This window comes from Martes martes (genome assembly GCF_963455335.1).
Source record: "Martes martes genome assembly, chromosome: 13".
Taxonomy (NCBI): Eukaryota; Metazoa; Chordata; class Mammalia; order Carnivora; family Mustelidae; genus Martes; species Martes martes.
This window is the reverse complement of record NC_137901.1, coordinates 12,967,759-12,993,386: the sequence shown is the minus strand read 5'-3', so window position 1 is coordinate 12,993,386 and position 25,628 is coordinate 12,967,759. Positions and strand designations below refer to the sequence as shown.

The 25,628-nt window shown below is 38.7% G+C and overlaps 1 protein-coding gene across 1 annotated transcript in view; it reads left to right on the top strand.

Annotated features, from left to right (window-relative positions):
• Positions 1–3,919: 3,919 nt before the first annotated feature.
• SERPINB11 (serpin family B member 11) overlaps positions 3,920–25,628 on the top strand; it is a gene marked incomplete at both ends in the record, with an annotated part of 26,586 nt that continues 4,877 nt past the window's right edge. Inside the window, 10 exon segments of the mRNA XM_080821599.1 lie at positions 3,920–3,938; positions 3,941–4,006; positions 4,009–4,023; positions 9,583–9,767; positions 10,820–10,879; positions 12,055–12,183; positions 13,242–13,359; positions 22,219–22,361; positions 23,280–23,435; positions 25,533–25,607. Coding sequence (XP_080677725.1) covers positions 3,920–3,938; positions 3,941–4,006; positions 4,009–4,023; positions 9,583–9,767; positions 10,820–10,879; positions 12,055–12,183; positions 13,242–13,359; positions 22,219–22,361; positions 23,280–23,435; positions 25,533–25,607 — 966 coding nt within the window.

Below are 25,628 nucleotides of genomic sequence, written 5' to 3'. Positions count from 1 at the left end.
TTGGGTGATTAGGTTCCAAGGACTGAGGAAGCCTAGGAGTGGGAACTTACAAACCACAGCAAAATGCACCTGTCAGAATATCATTCTCATTTTATATTACGAATCATGTGTAGTTCCAGCCTCAACGGGCAGTCAGTGAGGAAGCATTTTATGTCTTCTTGATCCACTTCTGCAGACCTTCTCCACTTTTCCAAACCTTCATGTCTTGCCCTGTCTCAGTCTGAAACACACTCTTTCCCCCTCCACTCAATAAAAAGGTGGACAGTTTAATTTAACAAATGGTTATTGAGTGCTAACCAAATGTCAGATATTTAGCAAGAAGCATGTCTCTGTCCATCAGGAATTAACAATCTAGACACAACTTTTAGCTCATATATGCATATTTATTTAAATATGTATCCATCCTTTTTTGCTGTACTTTTGTGTTTGGGAAGGACCATCTCATTTTGTATAAAGTTGATTCTTTTACCTGCATTGCATTTTGTTGCCTTATATCTCTTTGGGTTGTTTTCTTATCGACTTTTCTCTCTTTTCTCTAACAATAGCCACTCATCCATTTTTCTTTTTTTTTCTTTTTTTCAGTACATAACTTTAGTATCCAGATCTGCATCAAGCTGCCTTATAGACCTTTCTTAATTCTGTGTCTAGTTCAAGTAAATGTCAGTAATTGTATATATTTACTATAGTGTCTCAGGAAAATGCCAAAGAGGTGGGGCCAGATAAAATACAGAACACCCAGTTAAATTTGAATTTCAGATAATGATTTCTTTAGTGGAACTATGTGCTATACATAGTATAAATTTGTTCCATATAATATTTGGGAAATATTTATACTGTAAAATTATTCATATAATTGGTATCCTATATTTTTACTTGCTAAATTTGGCTACCCTATGAAGGGGGATGGGATAATGCAAGTGAAAATTCCAGAAGTCAACGTTCTCCATCCCTTTCCATCTCCCATAACATCCCTTTCCATCTCCCATAACAGACGGTCCCAAAGTTGTCCCTACCCTCGCTTCCACACTCAGCTCCCAAGAACAACTGACTCAGTCTCAACAGGACCTGGTTTGTTCAGATTCCACAGCAAATCTTCTATTTCTTTGTCTTGTACTCACATTCACCCTTCATTCGTTATCTCTCTTGAGACCACAGATCTGATACTGGCTCAACTGCTCTTTTAACCTCTTTCCTCTGGGAAGGTTGTAAATATTTATCATTCATTGTTTTTCCCTTGTTGAAATAGGCTAACGTCATAAATAAAAAGTTCTGCAACTTTGCTTCTTCTAGCATTCTTATGTCACAGCTTCTCTTCAAGGGTGTGTTCTTTTCTAGTATGTTCTGCGATGCATTGTAGCCTAGATTCTTCCCTTAAAACACCATTAAGGCAACTTCCATTAAGATTACTTATGCCCTCTTGGTTGCCTCCAGGTTCTTTCTTGAAATTTTCCTTTAACTTCTGATGGAGGCCATCATCAAGATGGCCGGCCCAAGGTGAGGGAGTAGCTGGGGATTGAAATCTAGCATGTACTCTGCTCTACAGCCCATGCTAACTGTCCTAGGCTAAGAGGTCCAATAAATAACACTCTTACTTCACCCGAGTCCTGAGAAATATTGAGAGAAAGTTGAAGAATTCAGGCAAATGGAGAATAAAATATTTGTTACAGGTTAAGATAGGTTGAAAGACAGGATTAGATATGAGCCAGCAATGGATTCTAATTCTGGCCTGAAGAATTAGACGTACAACCTAATCATTGAAATTACTGGCCCCTCAATGTGGGGCACTGCCCCAAGAAGAACCTGGGGTAGGAGAAGAAGACCAGAGTGTGCACTTCCTTTGGATAGCTAACACCCCCACGAGGAAACTGGCAGCTTTTCTCCCAAACCTACCCACAGGCAATGTCATGGATTAGATGTGTTGGACACCTGTTGTGACCACTTTACATGCTGTCACCCCACTTCCTAATCCAGCTGCTAGTGAGCCTATCAGTTCTGCACAGGGTTTGAGTGCCTTTGTACATTGCAACCTGGAAATACCTTGTTCCCATCTTGCTTCTAGTTCCAGGGCTTTTCTGATGCTTCAGCAGGGATGGGCATACTTGACATGTATACAGGTACAACCTGAGTTTGCACCCACGAGGTCAGCTTTGACCATGGGGGATGAAGGCTGGTAGAGTAGATGCTTCCCTCGTTTTTCCTCTGCGTGGACAGTTCTAAGATACATTTTAGAAGGTTCATGGAATCAGGTACTAGTGGCTACCTCATTGTATTAGCTTTCCCTCTTTTCCTGTACCACTTTTCTCTTCTGTTTCCTGAGATCATTTCCTTCATTGATTCCAGGCCTGCAAGACTTTGTCTATGGCTCTGTTTTCAGAGAATCCAGGCTGAGATACTGGGGAAGGAGGAGGGGTTGAGAGAGAGTAAAGAGAGGCAAAGAGTGTTATGTTATTGGGTGACCTTCCACCTGGAAGGAAAAATCGAATGGAGTGTAAGAACTTCTTCTCTAGTGGGGAAAATAACAGGGTTTTCATATAGACTAAGGGTGAAAAAGATCTTCTTTAATCAGTTCAATTCTTAGATAGCAAAAAAGCTAAGAAAATTAGTCCTTTTTTTACTAGCTCTCAAAGGAGATGACAATAAGCTGACAAGGTAGAGGATTGGTTCTAACCATGGATACAAGACTTCTAAGTGATGGAAACCCCCAGTCAGAAGGAGCTCACATCGGAAAGCACTTGCTCTGAGCAAAAAAACAAAAAAAAAAACCCCAACCCCCCCAAAAATGACTGGACAGATTCAACACTCTTCATAGTTCTGTATGATTAGTTGTATATATACAATTGTTTTTATGTGACTCTTATGGGCATAATGGATATTAGGGCCGTAATTTTAAATATACTTCCTCTGGTTCTTGTGTCTTTCACAGTAGTTGACGAGTGTGTGTGTGTGTGTTTAAGATTTCTTTTTCTAAGTGATCTCTACACCCATGGTTGGGCTCGAACTCACCACCTTGGGATCAAAAGACTCATGTTCTAACTGAGCCAGCCAGGCATCCCTAGAATGGTTGAGTTTTGACTAGAAGAGAACATACTGCACACCTACAATGTGCAGAAAAATCACTGGCCAAAAGGACTTTCTGTTGTCATAAGTGCAGTGTAGTCTGCCATCATAGTTTATGTCTGGGCAATCGTATACCCCTGGGGAGGCTGGGCTGTGTATTACATGGGCAAGAATAGTCTCTGGGAAACTAAGCTTGTCTCATAGTGCTGATTGTGGCTACTGCACAGCACAAACATTTTTTTTTTTTTTGTCTCCAGCTTTGATGTCTACCCCTAATCTATAATCTTTCTTGCATGGTGCTGAATCATACCACTGAACTCACTTTAGGTAGGGGTGGCTTGCTGCTCCTACCAAGCTTTTAAACTGAAACCACAGAATAAGTCCCGTTTGAGCTCATTGTTAAATCCTTTTTATGGGATAGGAATTACCTGTGAGCAGAAGCTCCTCACAAAAACATATACTCCATGCAAGAGAGCTCAGAAAGTCTCAGGGTGAATGGGCCTCAGGCCAGGAAGCATCCATCATGGCTAGAGTGTTTCTGTCACAGCTGGGATCTTTCCTGTTGAATCACTGTCTGCCATCCATACTGAAACAGCAATCTTTGGAATTTTGAATATGGTGTTGCCAACTTGAATGTTTCCCAGTTACTCTTTTTAGAAAGACAGCTTATTTTCTTGAGTAGAGATTAGGTTTGTCAATGTGTCCTCATTAGCAGGGAAGAACTGGGCACGTCTCCAGAAAGCCCTGGCCATCCCGAGAGTCTCCTGGATGCAGAGCAGCTCTGGGTGGCTTTTAGAGGGAGTTCCGTCTCAGGGCTGTCCCTTCTGCCAGGCGGATGTAGAGCTGAATCACTAAAGACACAATGGAAAGGGAGGGGCAAAAGTGAAGCCTTTATATTTCCTCTTCAGGGACACAGCTCACATCACACCTGCCAAATTGTCCACTGCATCCTGGAAAGCAAAAAAGGTAAAGAGAAGTATTTCTGTACTTCATTATTTTAGCTATGCTTGTTGTCTTAGAGGAGCAGATAAGAGTAGTAGAATACGGCAGTTGGACAGGTGTGTAATGAACCAAATGAGCATGAAGATTATTCTTTGATTGAGTGTGGCTTTTGCTGATCTCTTGATGAATACATTAACATGTTTGTTAATACATTAACATTGATGGTGTGCATTTTTTAAATCCTTGAGGCAGGCTGACTTAATTTCAAACCTCTCATTTGTTTAGCAAAATAGATCTCTGTTGATATTTTCTACTTACTAATAACCCTTATTCAGAGCAGAGCTTGTTACACGTGGCTCTGGCCTCTGTGTGATGAAACTTTTCTTAGTTCCTTAGAAGATCTTAACTGCACTGGAGTGGCCTTATTAATAACTTGACATGTTGGAAAGAATGTCTTACGATGTTCTGTCCTCTTGTAATATTTAGTGACAGTATCCCCTTTTAAGATATGTTTCTTCCTCACATTTCCTGAATAGTTCTTTTTTTCTAGAAATCCTCCTTCTTAACCTGGAAGGGCTGCAACCTTGGGCATCCTTTTACTGTTTTTCTCCCATGAGAGCTTCCAGATGACACATTCCTTTTGCTTGGGAGGGATTTTTCTCTGTCTGAAAGCAGACAGAAATGTACACTAAAAGAAATTTTCTGCCATTCCTTCCTTCTTCAGTAGCTCACTTCAAAGTCTTTCCATGGGTCTGTGCATCTGCAGTAGGGCTCTGTGTGACTTGGGACTTATGTCTTTCATGGTGTCCTCTTTTCTCAAACCAACTGCATAAATTAGACTAGAAATTAGACTAGAAATTATAAAATATTTATACTGTTGATTTCTCTAATGCGTATCCATTATTGAGTGATTGTGCAAGACATGGATCATTTCACAGGTAGGTTTTCCCTGCCCTCAAGGAGTGCTCAGTCTACTGAGGGAGACTAACTTATTCAGTGAATAAGAATCTGTATATTCATCCACACATTTGTGTGTCAGTGTCTCACAAAGACAACCACTCAGATCTAGAGGAAACAGTCAATTAAGGTTATTGCATAAAATCCACTGAACACAAGATTAACGTGGATACTGTGTTGTGCTAACAGCGAGAAGGGTAAAATTTTGGAAAATGGATGATGAAAGTAGAGCTCTTAAGAGTTAGGTTAATGATAGTGAAAACTCTGTCTTGCTAATAAATGTGCCAAATACCGAAGGTCATGCATTAATTCATAGTATATGTTCCCAGTAATTTTTGAGAAAAACCTAAACCTAAAGCTTTTCTTCTTGCTGCTGTGAATTAAATGCTTCAAGAACTAGAAGATCTTATTGCGAAGTGAGGCAAATAATACCATATTTTAATAACCATTAACTATTAGAGTAAACCTATTGATACCTTGTATCTTAGGCTAAGTTTCTTAATTTTTCTGATAAGATGCTATCCTTATAAAATAGGGATAATAATGGTGATGCCATAAAAATAAAAGCATTTTACCTAAACTAAAGCTTATTATCTGAGTAGTATCCAATGGCAAGTGGGAAGAGCATGGGTTTCAGAACAGAGGTGCTGGTGTTCAAATCCTGGCTCCCCCACTTACAGTGTGTGAATTCCCAAACCCTCACTGTCTTGTCCTCAAAACTGGGGTAACATGGTCCATCTTGTAGGACTTATATTCTGAATAATGTATGCAGTGCTTGGCACATACACGAAATCTGCAATTCAGTCACTTCCTTTACAAAGTAATCTCACACAGGTGTGTAAAGGGGTGTGTGTACTGATGCCCATCATAGCTCTTTTGCTGATGGTGTAGAGGAGGAGGTCATTTGGGTGCCTGCCTCTGGGGAGTGGATAGGCAAAATGTGAAAGCACAAAAACACAGTACTTACAAGCAACAGAGGATGTTTCCAGAGTAACCTGGATGAGTCTTAAAAATGTAGTACTCAGGGGACGCCTGGGTGGCTCAGTTGGTTAGGCGGCTGCCTTCGTCTCAGGTCATGATCCCAGCGTCCTGGGATCGAGTCCCACATCGGGCTCCTTGCTCGGCGGGGAGCCTGCTTCTCCCTCTGCCTCTGCCTACCACTCTGTCTGCCTGTGCTCGCTCTCTCTCTCTCTCTCTAACAAATAAATAAATTTAAAAAAAATTAAAAAAAAATGTAGTACTCAGTGAAAAATAAATTATTTAATGTAAGCTCATTTATGAAAATGAAAAATGCATAAAATAAGGAAACATTTTTTTAAAAGATTTTATTTATTTGCCTGACAGAGATCACAAGTAGGCAGAGAGGCAGGCAGGGAGAGAGGAGGAAGCAGGCTCCCTGCTGAACAGAGAGCCCGATGCGGGGCTCGATCCCAGGACCCTGAGATCATGACCTGAGCCAAAGGCAGAGGCTTTAACCCACTGAGCCACCCAGGCGCCCCAAGGAAACATTTTTAAGGACACATATAAATAAAAGAACATGCTTTAAACAAATGATAAGTGTTGTCTATGGGGATGGAGGAGAAAGGAAATGAATTGGGTTGAAGTCAATAAGCAAAGAAGAGAATTGTGGCCCAATGATGGCTGTGCCAAGAAAACCAAGGGGTATGATTACTTCAGTCCTCTATGCTTGTGGTTAAAATGAAGAAACAAACAAACAGATTAATAATAGAAGAGTGCATAGGGTGCCTGGGTGGCTCAGTTGGTTGGGGGACTGCCTTCGGCTCAGGTCATGATCTCGGGGTCCTGGGGTCAAGTCTGCATAGGCTCCCTGCTCAGTGGTGAGTCTGCTTCTCTCTCTGCCCCTCCCCCTGCTAGTGCTCTCTCTCTCTTTGGCAAAAATAATTTTTAAAAAATCTTTAAAAAATAAAAAAAATAACGTAAGAGGGCATGGGTCACGTAGGTGATCTATCAGTATATCCCCGCATCCTTTCCCTAGGTGCCTCCCTAACTGTAGGGCTACTTAACTCTGCTATAAAGGCAGGCTTCTTATAATGACAATGTGACATAGATTTAAGAAGAATAAAGTTTACATTTACTTCTGAATCTGAAATTGCATTCTAGATCCTGACTCCATTAGCTAACTCTATATACTGAAATGCAGAATGCAGTATGAAGAGAGTAAGGTTTGGACATGCTTCATTATTGGACCAAAATCAGTTTCTTATTAAAGCAACAAAATAAAAAACTTTCAAGGATGTTATTATTATTAGACCTGTTACAGAGAGCTCTATTACAATTAACTTGAAGAACAGAGTCCTGTTAAAGGTATATGCTAGTATTTTCATTAAATAAGATTAGCAAAACTTTTGTGTTATGTACCTTTAAAAAAAACTGTCGGGAGCAAAGTAAAGTACAGTCCAGGCTTGTTATAATATAACTTCTAGGCTCTGTTATACTATGCTGGGTGGTCTGATGAATGGATAGGTAGCGTCTAGTCCTTAATGGTTATTTTAGGAGAACCAACTTCAATTATAGGGATGTGTCATCACCATTTTTTTGGTTATTATTTTGAAAGTCCACGAGTGACATGTTTCCTTTCAGTCTCTCTCTGCCTGAGAAGTGCTGAGCTGTGCACTCTCCTCCCTGCCCCAGATCTGAGGCCTTCACCCTAGGCCTTGGCTTTGTTTGGCTCATAAGGTGCAAAGCCCTGTGTTTTAGTGACAGGTGTGACACTAACGCCTAAATCAGTAACCCAACAGTGTCACACCCCAGAGAACACACTTCCAGTGAACTCAGCTTGGATATGTACTGTCTGAAAACAAAGCAAGTTAGTAACTAAAATAAATATACCCAGGTGGCGATAATAGCCTGGCTGTCTGTCACAATAGCCTGGAGAATATAGGCCTAGACTTGGGTTCTACAAGAGTGCACAGCTATAATCTAGAAGATGAGAGGAAGAGGAATGAAGTAGTTCCATATCGCTGGGGGACTAAATGAGGGAAAAAATGTAGCTGGGCTAGAAATGTGTGAGTGTGAGGTAGGTAGGCTAATTGGTTCTAGCAGACATGGTGTATAAAGAAATCCTGAAAGAAATCCTGCAAGTAACAGAAGACTCGGTATAAGGAAACATCATCTTACATGACAAGAAATCCCACGGTAGTACAGATCCAGGGCCAGTTAATCTGTCTACTCAGTTAATCCATCTACTCAGTTCTGTCCACCTGTCCTCTCTGCCATCTGACTTACCCTCTTGGGCTGGCTATGTCTCAGTCACACAATAGCTGTCATGACAGTAGTCATGTGAAGACAGAACAACTCTGAGAAAGAGAGGGCTGGCTTCCCCCTGTGAATCTTTTATCAAAGGGAGGCCTCTTCTAGAAGCTCTGCAGTGACTTTTGTCCTTATTGGCAAAAATTGTGGCGCCTTCAGATCTTTAAAATTCTATTTATTTCCCCCCAAACTTGAGTGAGGAGTCATTGACAAATATAATATTATATATTTAAAGGGTACAATGCAATGATTTCATACACATCAACATTGTGTAATGTTTCCCAAGATTACATCCATCACCTTACATAGTTAACATTTTTTTTTCTTTTCCTTTGGTGAGAATGCTTAAGATCTACTCGCAGCAACTTTGAACTACACATTACTGTATTATTAACTGTAGACACCTTGCTGTACGTTAGAACCTCACAATTTCTTCTTATAACTCAAAGTCTGTACCTAATTAGTCACTGAGGCGGGATGGAGAATTATCTCAATTGGCTTTAGCCAGTCAAGGCTTGCTGCTGGGTCATGGAGCAGGCATGAAGGCATGAAGCCTTCTCTGAAGTACACCGCTAAGTGACAGTTGCTTCATGAGATCTGTGTTTTCCTAGCAAAGAAGAAGGGAAGGCAAGGGCTGAACAGCAGGCTTTCAGTTTTTTTTTTTTACTGAGCCATCTAGGGAGAATTTGAAGGTATCTGGAAATAGAAAAGTGTTCTCTTCCTATGAGGCTATGAAGGTAGGCAGTCTAGTGGGACAGCATTTCATTTGGCTGAGCTTGTGTAACTTGAAAATTTTTCCTCTTCTTCTTTTTAACATTTTATTTATTTGAGAGAGAGAGAAGAGAGAGAGAGAATGACTGGGGGACAGAGGCAGAAGGAGAGGGAGAAGCAGACTCCCCGCTGAGCTGGGAGCCTGATTCAGGGCTCAATTCCGGGACCCCAAGATCATGACCCACGCTGAAGACAGATGCTTAACCAACTGAGCCACCCAGGTGCCCGAGCTTGAGAATTTTTCTGTGCAAATTCCAGGATGAGGAGGAGTCTGATGGTAGGGACGGTAAGAACACAAAAACCTAATTCCTTCTGCTCTTTTGTGGCGAACAATTTTAAATGTACACAAATGATAGTGAGAAAGCTTTGAACTACTGGTTGAGAGGAACAGAATCTTTATTCATTAGAATCTGCAACGAATCCCCACTGGTATCATTTACAGATTTCTCGAAAACTAGAATATGTAATTTTTCATGAAACAGTGTGCCCAGACTCTTAAATTCATGAAATTAAGTAACTGAACCCCATAGATTATCTGTATTTCCAAGTAATATTTTTGGATTTTTTTCTCCCATCTGTTTTCAGATAGTGCTGGGCATAAAATGGATTCTCTCAGCAGAGCAAACGTTGAATTTTGCCTTGACGTGTTCAAAGAGCTGAACAGTAACAACGTAGGAGATAACATCTTCTTTTCACCACTGAGCCTGCTCTATGCTCTAAGTATGGTCCTCCTTGGTGCCAGAGGAAACAGTGCAGAGCAGATGGAAAAGGTATGGAACACAGCTAAGATTTCCCTGTAGCCTAGAGGTCTTCGGTGCACCCCTGTGGGTCAGCCAGATGCTCACATCTTTATACCAAGGAAATTCTGCCGTCTTGTGAAAGGAGAAACATTTGGGAAGATCGTATTTCTTAAAAATGAATAATGGCTTAAATAATACAATGGTGATAATACAAATTTCATAATATATATAACACAGTCCCTTCCCATTGGTGCTCTCATGCATACATTTCTGCAGTGTACATTTAGAGTTTACTTTTTCAAGATTTATATATGACAGAGAACACATGGGTGGTACTATTCTTGCCCTCTGGAAATTGTAACTTAAAATAAACCTTAATGACACTTTAAAAGCTCTCGAGTTTTTAAAAATATTCACGAGTACATTTGAAGCTCATAGGAGCCCTATGTAGCAGGTAGGGATTATCATCTCCCTTTTCCAGGTGGGGACACTGAGAGAGACTAAGAGAAGAGGGGTGACTTTTCAGGTTACATAGGCTGATATACAGTGATTTTTCCATTTATGTATTTTTAATTGCTATGGAAGATCTAGATAAACATCACTTAACTATTCCTAGAGTACTCACATACCATATTATTGTTTGCCCTTTATTTCTTTACTCCGTATTTTGATGCAATTTCATGATTTTCTTGCTCTCAAAATAGGTATTGTACTGGGACATCATGTAATGTTTTACATGAACCCCAGATGGTCCTAGTGAACGGCCTGAGACTGGTGGGAGGGGGCAGAAGAGCCTCGTGGACAACAGCTCCATCCCTGAAGACTGACAGATGGTTGTCAGGGAATATCTCTCAAGCTCATTTTCCCGAGCGTGAAACGGGGATGATACTGTCTACTTATAAAGCTGTCGAGAGGGCTCAGTAAGATATGTGAGGGCTGAGTTCAGTACTAAGAATATGGCTAAATGTTAGCTGTTACTGTTGGTCTTTATCTGAAACGGAGAAACAGACGCCTGTAAATATTCACTTTTATAGACTGTATGTTGCGTTTGATGCCCGTCGATCCCTGTTTTTCTTTTCTAGGTGCTTCACTTTGATCATACTTCAGAGTCATTAAAACCAGAGTTCAGGGACTCAGCTAAGGTATGATAATATCATTGCTGCGCTGTCAAATGCTCTTTAACATAAGAGCACCAAGAGATTATAGCGCAGGGGTTGAGTAACAGCCTCTCTTTGGCCCTTAAGGGACTTAGCCGTGTCTCCCTTGATCCATTCCTTTGGTCTTCCCGATAATCGCTATGGCCTATAGAGTTTACATAATGATAATAATGATAATAATGCTGATAAAGTCCCCCAGGTTTTATCATACCATTCATTGTTATGCTTGCTCCAACTTTCTGTTCTTTTATGGACTGTGCCATATATCTCCATATGGGATTGAGTCTGCCAGCCTCATCTATGGAGTGGTAGATTTTTTTTCAGTGGGGACACTGAGAAAGGACACTGATGCTTTACCTTATAGTTAGTCCCCAGGAAAACAGGGCCTGATGTTGCCCAGCCTACATTGCCTGGGACCATGATACCTGCTCTTTTCTAGTAGGAGAATTCCTTTTGAAAGTGAAATTGTATAGAATTCACATATGAAGATGGTTGTGTTTGATTGTGATTGAGAAAACATGTAAATGCATATAGGTTCACAGAATACTTGCTTCACAGAACTCCACTTGTGAGGAGTTGAAGCTTGTAGTTTGGGAAACTTTTCTTTAGGAAATGTAGGTATACCCCTATAATGTCCTTGAGTTCAGATGCATCAGAGCTGTAGGTCTAACAGAATTGCTCCTGTGATGGGTGAGTAAGGTCCAGTCAGCGAAGGGTGGAAGTGTTCGGTTACTTGGCCACACAGAAAACTGAGACGTTGAAAGTGATGTGACAGAGAAGAGAGATGATTCTGTAGGTACAAGGACAGCAGCAAAACTTGGACCATTGCCCTGAAGACCCCACTGGGATCTCTTTATGAAAACTTGTGCTTTTGGACTAACCCACTGAGGCCAGCAAGTGCTTATGTGTTTTGCAATAGCTTACAATTCTGCCTACAATCTGTGAGTAAGGTCACAGCACGGTGAGATGATTGTGCTGGAGGAAATCTAGAGAAGGAACGTGATTTCAACTCTCCAACTCCTTGTTTGTTAGTATTCTCTACGCTTTTATTCAGAGGCAGTCATCTTGCTCTCTACTTACTGTTTTCACATATGTATAACCCTCTGATGGCAGGAAATCACGCAACTTAATACTCCATTCTTTGTTTACTGATGCTTCAGTGTAGCCAAGCTGGAAGGATTCATTCAGACTTTGGCGTCTTATTCTCTCAAATCAACCAGCCAGACTCTAACTATACCCTCAGCATGGCCAACAGACTCTACGGGACAAAGGCAATGGTGTTGCATCAGGTACGTTCATACGGAATGCTGGACCACAGCTGTCTTGGCGTCCTCTAACTATCACACCATAAAATAAGTAAAGAGCGGGAAGAGCCGCGTGACATTCATCTTCAAGAGGTTAAATTTGAGCTGACTTAGAGTTTCAGTGAAATGGTTTTACCAAACTCTCATTTAAAGTGGTGAAATTTCACCTAAAAATTTTATTTCCCTCAAAACCACCAAAGTTGCCCAAGAAGCAAGGTCAGGGAAGAAGCACAGATACACACTCACACATGCCGTGGGGAGACCTAGCCCTCCATTAAAACCTCAGACAAGCAAAATGTACTCACTCTGGTCCTTACTTCGGTAATCACTCTAGATCTCAGTTTTCCGATCTAGAATGTAGGGTGATAACTCCCATTTGTCGGCTTCGAGAGATCAGAGTAGTGAGAGTGAACTGTAACTTGCCATTGTGCTTTGAGTGTTTTAGAATGAAAAATGTCAATGATATGACAGAACAAACAACCAAACATTTCTGAACATTCCTTTCGGAAAGCTTTTTGATTTGTTTAAATCCATTTGTTTTATTAAGAATAAGTACATATGGATTCTGCTTCCTTGCAGACGTATATACATGAACTGCTTTTGTCTCTGCGTTGTAGATTTTAGAAAACACAGAGCATATGATAAATGATAATTGACTCTCTCTGCTTGACTTATTTCACTCAGCATAATCTCTATGGTTTCACTTATTTGTGGAGCATAACAAAGAACATGGAGGACAAGGGGAGATGGAAAGGAGAAGGGAGTTGAGGGAAATTGGAAGGGGAGGTGAACCATGAGAGACTGTGGACTCTGAAAAACAACCTGAGGGTTTTGAAGGGGCAGGGGGTGGAGGTTGGGGGAGCCAGGTGGTGGGTATTAGGGAGGGCACGGATTGCATGGAGCACTGGGTGTGGTGCAAAAACAATGAATACTGTTATGCTGAAAAGAAATAAAAAATTAAAAAAAAAAAAAAAGAAAACACAGAGCAGTAGACTTTGGCTTCCCTTACACTATTTTTTGTGTGATTCCTGTTTCTTTTACAGCAATATTTAACTTGTTCTAAGAAACTCTATCAAGCCATACCGCAAACTGTTGATTTTGAACAGTCTCCTGAAGAAACGAGGAAAACTATTAATGCTTGGGTTGAAAGTAAAACTAATGGTAAGAATAAGTCCCACACGTGTCTCCAAACTTTATTTGCACTGTCTTGATAGGCTGCCTGAGTCAGCGCTAACAAGGAAGCTGAGTGAAGTCCTGGACCCAACCTAGGCAGGTCAAGAATGGAGGAAATGGAGTATTTTGGAATGTTTGTAAATATCCTTTACAATCATTTGTCCTAATTGGGAGCTAAGCTCAGTGACTCTGAGAATGAGAACACTATTTCTACTTTACAGAAGTGTTGTACATTCTGCAATTAAATTTAGTTAAATTTAAATCTACCTTTCACGATTTTAAAATAAACCTTCTAGTTATCAATTTTTTAAAAAAAATTGGCAGGTTAATTGTTTAGATTTAAAGATGTATCCATTTCATTATTTAAAAATATCTAGTTAAGGAAATATTTAAAGGAAAACAAATAGAGAGAATACTATAATGAATCCTTATTGACCCATCACTCAGTTGCAGGATTTATTACCTAAAGCCGATCTTACAGCTCTACCCTCGCACTTTTCCCCTTACCTCTTCCAGGACAGATTCCAGAAACCATCTTTTTTTCTTTTTTCAGGTTGTTTCCTCTCAAAAATATAAGTTATTTAAAAGAGAATACCACTGCTTAAGATGGTATCGGGAGGGATTCAAATCATAAGAGACCCTTAATCTCACAAAACAAATTGAGGGTTGCTGGGGTGGGGGGGGTAGGGGGAAGGGAGAGGGTGGTTGGGTTATGGACATTGGGGAGGGTATGTGTTATGGTGAATGCTGTGAAGTGTGTAAGCCTGATGATTCACAGACCTGTACCCCTGGGGCTAATAATACATTATATGTTTAAAAAAATACAAAAAAAAAAAAGAAAATACCACTGCACCATTATTACATCTATAAATTTAAAAATAATCATTTAATATTAACAAATAGGCAGTGAGTTTTTGTATTTCAGCAATTGTCTCTTGTTTTGTTTGAATCAGGGCCCAAATAACATTTATACATCGCAGTTGGTCAGTATGTTTCTTACATCTTGATGTTTGAATTAAACTTTTTTGATTGAAATAAATATAGAAAAGTTCACACATTCTATGTTTGCTGTTCAGTTGAATTATCACAAAGAAAATAATCACAAAAGTGAATGCCCTCAGGTAACCTCCCTCCACCTCTACCAAGTCAAAGAAAAAACATTAGTTACTAGGAAGGGTATACTCCAAGGCCACTCTTGTGTCCCCTCCCAGAAACTAACCCACCCTATTGCCAAACATTAAGACTTCTCTAACTTCTTTACTGTATATTAGTTGTGCCTATTTAAATATTTCATGTAATTAGAATCATAAAGCATATATTTAGGGTTTTTTTAGGTTAACATTTTATTTGTGAGAGTTATCCATATGACTACAGGTTGGCATTATTTGCTCGTTTTCACTGATACCAGTTTTGTTCTCTGAAAATACCTAATATATTTATCCATTCTACTGAGTCTTAATGAACGCTGGGATATTTTTAGTTTGGGTCTATTATGAATAGCACTGCTATAAGCATTTTGATACACATCTTTTGGTACATATTTTGTATGTTATTTTGTTGGATGGACACCTTGGAATGGAATTGCTGATCATATAAGGTATATATATATATTCAATTTTAGTAGACATCAGTTTTCTAAAGTGGTTTGCCAATATACTTGCCCAAGCTATGAATGAGAGTTTTATTTATCCCTCAACTGTGCCAACACGTGTTAGTCTTATTAACTTTAGTCATTGTAGTTAGTTTAATCTTAATTTGCATTTCCTTTATGAATGCCATCATTGGACATTTTTCATATACTTCCTATCTTCCTTTGTAAAGTGCCTATTTGAATCTTTTGCCCATAGGTAAGGATGGTTTGTCTGTTTTTTTCTTATGCATTTTTAGTAGGAGTTACTGAATACATGTGTTTCAAGTAATTTCTACCATTTTGTATCTTTCCTTAATGGTGCCTTTGATGAATAGAAGTTTTTAATTTGAAAGGAGTAAGATTTATCAATCTTTTCCTTTATAGTCAGTACCTTAGCATTACTTTTAAATAAAACTTTGTCTACTCCTAGCTAATGAAAATATTTATATGTTATCTACTAGAACCTTTATTGTTTCACTACAGTCAAGATTCATTTAAAAAAAAACCCATTCCACTCCACATGGACATCTAGCTGGCATAGGGGAAGAGGATCCTTTCACCATTACACGGCAATGTAAACTTTATTATAAGTTAGATGACCATATATGTGTGAGTCTGTTTCTGGGTTCAGTGTACCCCATCTGTGTATTCTCACGAAAATACCACAATTATGGTGGCTTTACAATACATCTTAATAACCGGAAGTGTTAAGTTCAATGTTAATCCTCTTCTGGGGCTGCCTTGACTTAGCTTCTTGGTCTTTTGCATTCCATATACATTTTATTTACTTATATTTGAATATAGTTGATGTGCAATGTTAACATTAGTTGCAAGTTTACAACATAGTGATTCAAGTCTATACATTATGCTATGCTATGTCCACTACAAGTGTAGCTACCATTTGTCCCAATTCGTTGCTATTACAGTATCCTTGACTGTGTTCCTTATGCTGCTCTTTGTTCTTTGACTTACTCATTCCATAAGTGGAAGCCTCTATCTCCCTCTGCCTCTCCTCTGGCAACCATCAGTTTGTTCTCTGTATTTATAGGTCTGATTCTGCTCTTTGTTTGTTTATTCATTTGTTGTTTTTTTATGCAGTCATAGAAAAGGATGAGATCATGCCATTTGTGACAACATGGGTGAGTCCAGAAGGTATTAATGTTCAGTGAAATAAGTCAGACTGAGAAAGGCAAATACCATAAGATTTCACCATAAATGGAATCCATACACCTTTTAAAATCAACTTGTCAACTTTTGTTAAACATACTAGTTGAAATTTTATTTGGAATATTATATATTGAATCTATAGATTTGGAGAGAATGGGCATCTTTATAATATTCAGCTTCCAATCCATTTCCATGAAGTTTACTTCTGTTTATTCAGGTCTTCTTTAATTTTTTTCAATGACCTTCTGTATTTCTCTATGTTAATGTCTTATATGTATTTTGACAAATGGTTTTCAGATATTTGAAGTGTTTACTAAATTTTAACTAGTATCAATTATTTCAAATTTTATTTGTTGTTGATGTAGAAATATATAATTGACTTTTGTATATTAACTTTGCTGAATTCTCTTAATTCTAGTTTACATATTATTTTAGATTTTCTATAAATACAGTCATTTCCTCTTCAACCTTTCTTGCTTCTTTTCTTTTCTTACTGGCTAGTGCCTGCTGTTGAATAGAAGTAGTGATACTGGGCGTCCTTATGTTATATCTTGTTTCTGGATTTATATCTTGTTACTGAATGGTTTTAATAGTGTAATGTTTGTTAGTGTAATAGTGTAATAAGTGTAATGTTTGTTGCAGATTTTTTAAAAAGATTTTATTTATTTATTGGACAGACAGAGATCACAAGTAGGCAGAGAGGCAGGCAGAGAGAGAAGGGGAAGCAGGCTTCCCACAGAGCAGAGAGCCCGATGCGGGGCTTTATCCCAAGACCTCAGGATCATGACCTGAGCTAAAGGCAGAGGCTTTAACCCACTGAGCCACCCAGGTGCCCCTGTTGCAGATATTTTTATGAACATTTTTTTCAGATTAAGGGAGTTTCTTTTTATTTCTGTTTTTCTAAGAATTTTTGAGACAAATGACTAACCATATTATATTAAAGCCTTTTCTGTATCTATTGAGCTATGATTCTCCTTTATTATGCTAATTTAGTGCATTACATTAATAGATTTTTTAGTGTTAAACCAATCTTTTAGTCCTAGGATAAACCAAACTTGGTCATGGTTTATTGTACTTTTTGTATATCACTGAGTTTGATTTCTTAATATTTTCCTTAGAAATTTTACACCTGTGCTCATGAAAGAATTTGAACTTAGTTTTTATTTATTGAAATATTCTTGTCAGTTCAGGTACAAAGTTATACTCACTTCATGAAACTAGTTGGCAAGTGTTTCTGCTCTTTTTCTAATTTCCAAGAAAGAGTTTATATGAGGTTAGTGTGCATTTTTCTCCTTTAAATATTTGGAAGAATTCACTGGTGACCCTCTGTGCCTGGTGTTTTCTATGTGGGAAAATTTTAATTAGAGATTTGGTTTCTCTAGTATACAGAGGTCTACTTATATTTTCTTTTTTCTTCTTGTGTAAGTTTTTGAATTTTCTTTCAAGGAATATGTCCATTTTATCTAAATTTTCACCTGTATTATCATAAAATTGCTCATAATAGCCTTATATTATCTTCTTTCTGATTTTTGTACATATAATGTTGTCTTTTATTCCTGGAAATTGAAATGGTGCATTTTTTCTTTTTTTTTTTTTCTTAATTAGCCTTATTATAGATTTATAGTTTTTTAGTCTTTTCAAAGAATTGATTTCTATTTTCTCTAATATAGATTTTTTATTACATTAATATTTGTGATTATCATTTATTTCCTTCTTTTTACTATTTTGGTATTAAGTTGCTATTCTTTTTCTAGTTTCTTGAGATGAACAATTGATTTTCAGATCTTCCTTTTTTAATGTACGTATTTGAGGCAATGGATTTCCTTTTAGGTGTCACTTTAACTCCATCTCACAATTTTCCATTTGTTTTATTCCATTATTATTCAGTTCAAAATATTTTCTAATTTATTGAGGTTTCTTCTCTGAATCATGGGTTATTTAAAGGTGCTCTATTTCTAAAAATTTGGAAATTTTCTAGTTTTTTTTTTTTTTTAAAGATTTTATTTATTTATTTGACAGAGATCACAAGTAGGCAAAGAGGCAGGCAGAGAGAGTGAGAGGGAAGCAGGCTCCCTGCTGAGCAGAGAGCCCAATGCGGGACTTGATCCCAGGACCCCGAGATCATGACCTGAGCCGAAGGCAGTGGCTTAACCCACTGAGCCACCCAGGCGCCCCTCTAGTTGTTTTTTAGTTATTAATTTTTAGTTCAGTTCTTTTGTAGTCAAAGAACGTAATAGTTCAATTATTTGAAATTTATTGAGACTTTTTACAACAAAATATGTTCTGATTTTGGAAAATTTTCATGTGCACTTAAAGATAATGTCTATTCTTTACTTATTGGGAGAGATATTTTATTTATTTATCTTTTAAAAAGATTTTATTTATTTGTCAGAGAAAGAGAGAGTGTGTGCACAAGTAGGCAGAGTGGCAGGCAGAAGCAGAGAGAGAAGCAGGCTCCCTGCCGAGCAAGGAGCCTGATGCGGGACTTGATCCCAGGAACCTGGGATCATGACCTGAGCCAAAGGCAGCAGCTTAACCAACTGAGCCACCCAGGCGTCCCTGGGAGAGATATTTAATTTTATCAGGCCAACTTTGTTAATTTTGATGCCTGTGTTTGCATAGCCTTGCTTATTGTTTCGTCTGATTTTTTTTTTATCATTTACTGAAAAAGCTGTATTAAAATCTTCTACTATGATTGTGGATTTTTCTGTTTCTCCTTTTAGTTATGTGCAGTTTTGCTGTGCATGTTTTGAAGCTGTGTTATTAGGTGCATAGATATTAAACTGCTCTATCTTCTCAGTGGATCAGTTCTTTCTGTATTATGAAACACCTTGTCCACCTTGTCAGGTCCTGACCTTCAATTATTTTTTTCTCTAGCACTGAGAGACTAAAGTAGATCTTAAATTCTTGGTTCACTTTCTGTTGTGTTTCTTCTTATCTAGGCTTGGGACAACTTTTGAAACTTCATTATACTTTGCGGGAAAAATTGTCCAGAACCCTCTATTGAGCTCACCTGCTCATGCTTCTCCTGTCTCTGGGCTCTTTACCCCTTTTGTATTGGTTTCCTGCTTCTTTGCACTCTATTTTTGGTCTTCCCAACTTTCTCATGATGTGGACAGTTCTACTCAGTTTCTCTGTCTCTTTTAGTCACTTTCTGCTCAGGTTTTTGCATCTCCATTACTTATGATTAGCAATTGCTTCAGAAACAACCCAGTGTAGAATTAAAAAAAAGAAATGTATTCAGCTTTCCTTATAGTTCTTACCAGGGATATCGATCTGTCATAAACTGCATTCTTATTGCCTAAAGACATCTCTTTACATCTTTTTTGATATTTTAATAATTTCTCTTTTGGTCTTTTATTAATTTCCCCTCCTTTTTTTTCTTACAGAAAATTCATTGAAGGGAACAAATATTTGCCTGCATTTTCTCATAGTCTAGAAGATGATGACTACACCTTGAAATGTCATTTAATAATTTCCTCTGTTTTTATATTTCTCATAAGTTGGCAGTTAGACCTAGAAACTTAAGATTCTGGTGGTTTTTGCTTATGTGTTTGTTTTTTACTTTTGACAAATATGCTTCATTGGAGGTGCTGTGTTTCCATCAGGAAAGAAATAATGTCTGGGTGCACTCCCTTTTTTATGATGTTAGTAGCCTTTGATGATAATTGCCTAGGTCCATTATTTCATTAGGAGTTATAAAGTTGCAGTATTCTAATTCTTGCATTCCTTCTTTATAAGCTGGAATATTTCTATATGAGAAACTTCTCCTCATAAATTATTTGGTTATTCTAAGTACAGTTCATATGAGAAAAACAAAAAAAGAATGCTGGATTCTTTCTCTTTAATACCAGTTTCAAAACTACTTTTTATTCCTTCTAGTATCCTTCAAAGATGTCGGAGTTTTATTTTTTTCTAAGACTTATTTATTTATTTGAGAAAGAGGGGGAAGACAGGGGAGAGGGGGAAAGAGTCTTAAGCAGACTCTGCACTGAGCCTAGAGCCTGACATGGGCTTGATCTTACAATCCTGAGATCATTCTTTAAACCAAAACCAGGAGTCAGTTGCTCAACCAACTCTATCACCCAGGTGCCCCAGCCACTGAGTTCTCTTTTTAAGTGTCCTTATGAATTCATAATTTTAAACATTTTGAGATATTTCAATTTATTGGCCCCTTTTAGTCAGGAGTCATATCTTTATATTGGCTCCTAAGTCCTTTTGACACTACCCTGCAGAATTTGATTGCTTCCTCATTTTCCAATTTGAGCAGTGTTCCAGGCTCATGTCCTGCTCCTGACCTAGAATTACTTACTTCTCAAGGGGATCCTGAAACATTTTAATGAGAAATGATACTTAGAGACCATAATCTGGGTACAAGAGTACTCATTGAAACTGGCTTGGTTATTGTTTATAGGCCTTCTCAGTGAATATATATATATATATATATATATATATATATATATATTTTAGATGAAATACAGCATAATTTCTTACTGATATGACCAGTTCAAATACAGATTCATAGCATTTTTACTTAACACCCCCCTTTTTGTATCTATTTCTCTTTGATCTTGTGTCAAAAATTCCAGATTCCAGTGCCACCAAAATTATTGCAAAATCACATCTTTTAACATAAGCATGGTCTCAAAGCAAGAATACTAATAAAATATAACAGTATCTTAAGATATTTTTTTCAGTTCTTTCTGTACTTAGGCTATGTCTATCCAACTAGAGATGTACCAATTACCATGTTGAAATAATCTGTCTCTGTGTGGTTGTGCCACCACCTCATTGTACCAATTGTTTCTGAGGTTTAAGAATGTAGACAATCATATTTCTTGATATAGGAGAGAATTAGATTTATTGAGTAACAAAATTAGGATGAAATAACAAAGTATTAACATTAAAGTATTAAATTAGAGCTAATTGCGTTTATGAAGAACATGTCAATGATATACTTTTCGGAGAATAAAGACCACATTTCTAACATACTTGTATCTTACTATTTCACTTACCAGTGATAAACTCTTAACAGTATTTTCTTTTCTTTTTTTTTTTTTTTTTAAAGAATTTGTTTGTTTATTTGACAGAGAGAGATCACAAGTAGGCAGAGAGGCAGGCAGAGAGAGAGAGGAGGAAGCAGGCTCCCCACCGAACAGAGAGCCCCATGCGGGACTCAATCCCCGGACCCTGAGATCATGACCTGAGCCAAAGGCAGAGGCCCAACCCACTGAGCCACCCAGGCGCCCCAACAGTATTTTCTTGATTGATGGATTGATAGATGTTATTCAAGCTTAGTAATAGATGACAAGATTACTATGTATTTATTCAATTCTTTGTATTAAGTTGGAAATGCTTGGAAAGGTCTACAGATTTTTCAGATCTGTTAATTTACTTAGAACAGTAGTGGAAAAATTAAGCTTAGAGTCTAATGTTCTGGATGTCCCTATGTTTCCAATTGTAAGATTATATTCCAAAAAGGTTTTATAAATTGCAGTGCACCAGAGTGCACCAAGAAGGCTTGGTGTTCAATCTGATTGGTATATCTGATTGTATATTTTGTATAAATTCTGATTTTCAGGTATGTATTTACTTTAAGTCTTAGTATATGTAAGATTGTAAGAATGATCTTTTGAAAACTTAAAATATTTAGGTGTGGTGAGGTGTTGGCAAGTATAAAGCCTGATAAATATTAGAAGGAAGCCATAAGAGATTATTAATACTTTTTAAATAAGCAGTAATGTATAGAAAAGCACTGGATATAACTAGGTATAAGACAAGTTGATCTTTAGTTAATATACTAACTACTCCCTAGATGCCATCTTCTGATTAGAAATGACAAAACATTCAATTCTTGGACATAAACTTCATTTGACAAGGATAGTCTTGATGGCCAGGAGATAAAGTAGTTCTCCTGGCATCTCAAGTTTATAACTAACCTTAAAAAAGAATTGGTTCCAAATTTCTAGTCACTATTCAACTCTCTGTTATTAATAAACCCAAGTTCAAATCCAAATACATTATCTGTTTTTTTTTATTATTATTATAAGGAAAAGTCACAAACCTCTTTGGAAAGGGAACAATTGACCCTTCTTGTGTAATGGTCCTGGTGAACGCCATATATTTCAAAGGACAATGGCAAAATAAGTTTCAGGAAAGAGAGACAATTAAAAGCCCTTTTCAGCTAAGTGAGGTAAGTATTTTGTTTTCAGACTAATGACAATTTCCAAAGAATGCAATAATCATTTAAGGACAATTTAGAAAGTTTAAGTGAAAATACTGGTTTAGGTTTCCATAGGTTTCTTTGTGTTTTTTATGAATTTTATTTTCATTTTTCCTCATGAGGTGACAGTAACCTTTCTCACAGGGCACCTAACTGGAGCCTTTGGACACTGGAGCCGCCCTGCAGAGAAGAGAGCCTGCTCTCTCCTCACTCTTCCCCTATCCACACATTCTTTCCACATATGCTGTGGTTGATTTCTCAGCACAACAAAACTATCTATATTATTTTTCTCCTAGACAGTCTCAATTGGATTAAAAAAGAAAATGATCCTATGATGTCATTTTTCCACACAAATCACTTTAGGTGGTAATGTTGTCTTTGTTTTGAGAAAACATTATTGTTATGATATATATTTCTATACCTATGTATTTTACATATAGATAATTATATATATTATTTGAGCTAGTTAGGCTCTAACAATGGCTTATTTTAAAATAAAAAACAACCTTTGCAAAGGGAAGTAATAAGGGGTTACTTGATTGTTTATATTTTTCCCATGCCTTTAGTGTTTTTTATTTTATTTTATTTTATTTTATTTATTTGAGAGAGAGAGAGACACAGCAAGAGAGGGAACACAAGCAGGGGGGGTGAGAGAGGGAGAAGCAGGCTCCCTGCTGAACAGGGAGCCCAGTGTGGGGCTCGATCCCAGGACCCTGGATTCATGACCTGAGCCGGAGGCAGACACTTAATGACTGAGCCACCCAGGCGCCCCATCTATGCCTTTAGTGTTAATGCAGATATTCATGTTAGGCAAAAAAATCAGTGTATATGCATGTACAAGCATATATGTAACTATTCTACCTAATTAAAACCTTTTTTTTTAAATAGGGTAAAAGTGTATTTGTGGAAATGATGTATCAAACTGGAACATACAAATTAGCCTTCATAAAGGAACCGCAGATGCAAGTTCTCGAGCTGCCTTATGTTAACAACAAACTAAGCATGATTATTCTGCTTCCAGTAGGCACAGCCAGTCTAGAACAGGTAAAGAATGCTAATGTGCAGAGAACGCATGTGTGCTTGAAACCCCCCGCCCAATATGTGTACCCTATGACATTAATGTGCTCAGTCCCCAATTCAGTCATACTCTGGGTTCAGTGGGATTGCCCCAGGGGCTGTGAGAGGGAGGAGGACCCTGGTCCCTGCCTTCAGGACAGTGTATTTTGGGGGAATAATTTATTCTTACACCAAAGAGGTCACAAGGAGGCAAAAGTGCCATCTTGTACAAGTACCACACCTACTGGTTGCTTGACACGTGGGAAACATCATTCTGTAGTAATGAAGTTGTAACGCGACTTAGGGTCTTAGGCCACAGAAATCTGATTAAGCCATCTTCCCTCTCAGGAGCAGTTTTTCCAGCCCAGTTATGACATGCTTGAGCTAGCCACTCTTATTAGCATTCTGGTTTTGTGGGGGAAGTGAGTGCCACAGCCACTGAGAACAGGACATGGTGGTGGCAGGAGTTTGGGTCTAACCCCCTATCCCTGGCTGCAGCCAATGCTGCCCGGCACAGAAGCAGCCAAGCCACTGACCTGAGTGACTACACTTCTACCCCGGCCTTGTTGGGACTTTCCAGTGTTCTGCTGGAGTGACAAACAGTTTCTTAGGAGACCAGCTGTGCTTCTGGGATCTTGGGGAAGCTGAGCCGTGCCCACAGCTGGGATGGCCACAGCCAGGGGTTTCTAAGTCAGGAAGGAAGTGCCTGCTGGAGATTGAATAGTATGGCAAGCGGGTGGGCGATAGGGAAGGCTTCTTGAAACACCTGAGTTGGGATGTATGCGTTTGGATCTCTAGGAAGAGAAGCATGGCCACGGCCACGAGAACAGGTGCGATACTGGTGTGGCCAATTCAGAGGGGCTTGGACCTCTGGTTGCCTGTGGTGGGCTCCCACAGGAAGTTATTTGGAGGCAGATAACATTTTGGAAGCCGTTCAGGAGTGGTCTTTATCAGCTTGTGATACATTCATTTATTTGTTCATTTATTCATTCTGTACCAAACATTGTTTACTCTATGTTGAGAATTCTAGTGGGTTCTAGAACACAGACAAATGTGTGGTTTCAAAATACAGAGTTACAAATATCACGTAACAAGTGCCATGATAAACTCTGCTGAAAGTCTCATGTAAGTAGAGAGTAAAAAATGAGGAACTCAGGAAGGCTCCTCCTAGGATAATCCCAGTGCCTCACTGGAAGAGTGGAAGTTGAGTAAGTGGAACAAGGGTACTCTGTTGTTCTAACCAGAGCAGTGAGGACATGCAAATGCCCTAGAGGCCTGAGGCCCCGAAGTGGATTTATATCATGAAGTCATGGTAACTTGGATGAGGGAAGAAGAGGATGAAAGGAGAAGATAAGAAGAAAAACCACCTTTACTTTATATCTGATGGTATGTCGTCAAGATGGAGAGAAGGTGGCCCCAAGTTTTCAACTCTGGTTCAACTCATGGTCGAACGATGGGGTTTTAGATGCCGTTTTGGAGCTGTGGGGAGGGCTGGCTGGAGGGTTTCAAATGCCCAAAGGAAGAGCTTACACAAAATTATGGCACTGGGGGGAGGACGACAAGTGGGATGTGAGGCTGCGTGGCTAGGTGGAGGCATGAAGGGGCGTGTAGAGCTGAGCTTCAGGGGTGTAGCGGAGGAGGAGGAGAAGCAGAGCGGAGTGAGGCGATGCTGGCATCACAGAATCCAAAGGAGACTCAAGTTCATAATAGAGGGTGCGGCGAAATGTTTCAGGTTTGAGAACCAAGAAGTGGTGAATTCACCCAGGACACGCGAGGACTCCAGAGGCCAGAGAGGGAGTGTAGGTGAAGCCTATATGCTGAGGGAAATAACACAGAAGACTGTAGGATACACGTTTGAGGCCTTGACTTAGAAAACGTGGATAAAAGGTAGTAGAACAGGGAAGACGTGGCTGAGTGTGAGATTCTCTTTCTTTTTTCCCGATGGGACTGGAGCACATTTTCAAAGTAGAAAAGAAAGCAAGCAATACATTGAATCATTCACGCTGGGATTTATAAAACAGACAGAATTTAATACAGAGAGCATGTGTTTGGCTCATGCGGACTCATCTGTGTTTTGTCTCTCAGATAGAGAAGCAGTTGAACGCGAAGACATTTTACGAGTGGACCAGTTCTGCTAACATGGTGGAGAGGGAAGTTGAAGTACACATCCTCAGATTCAGG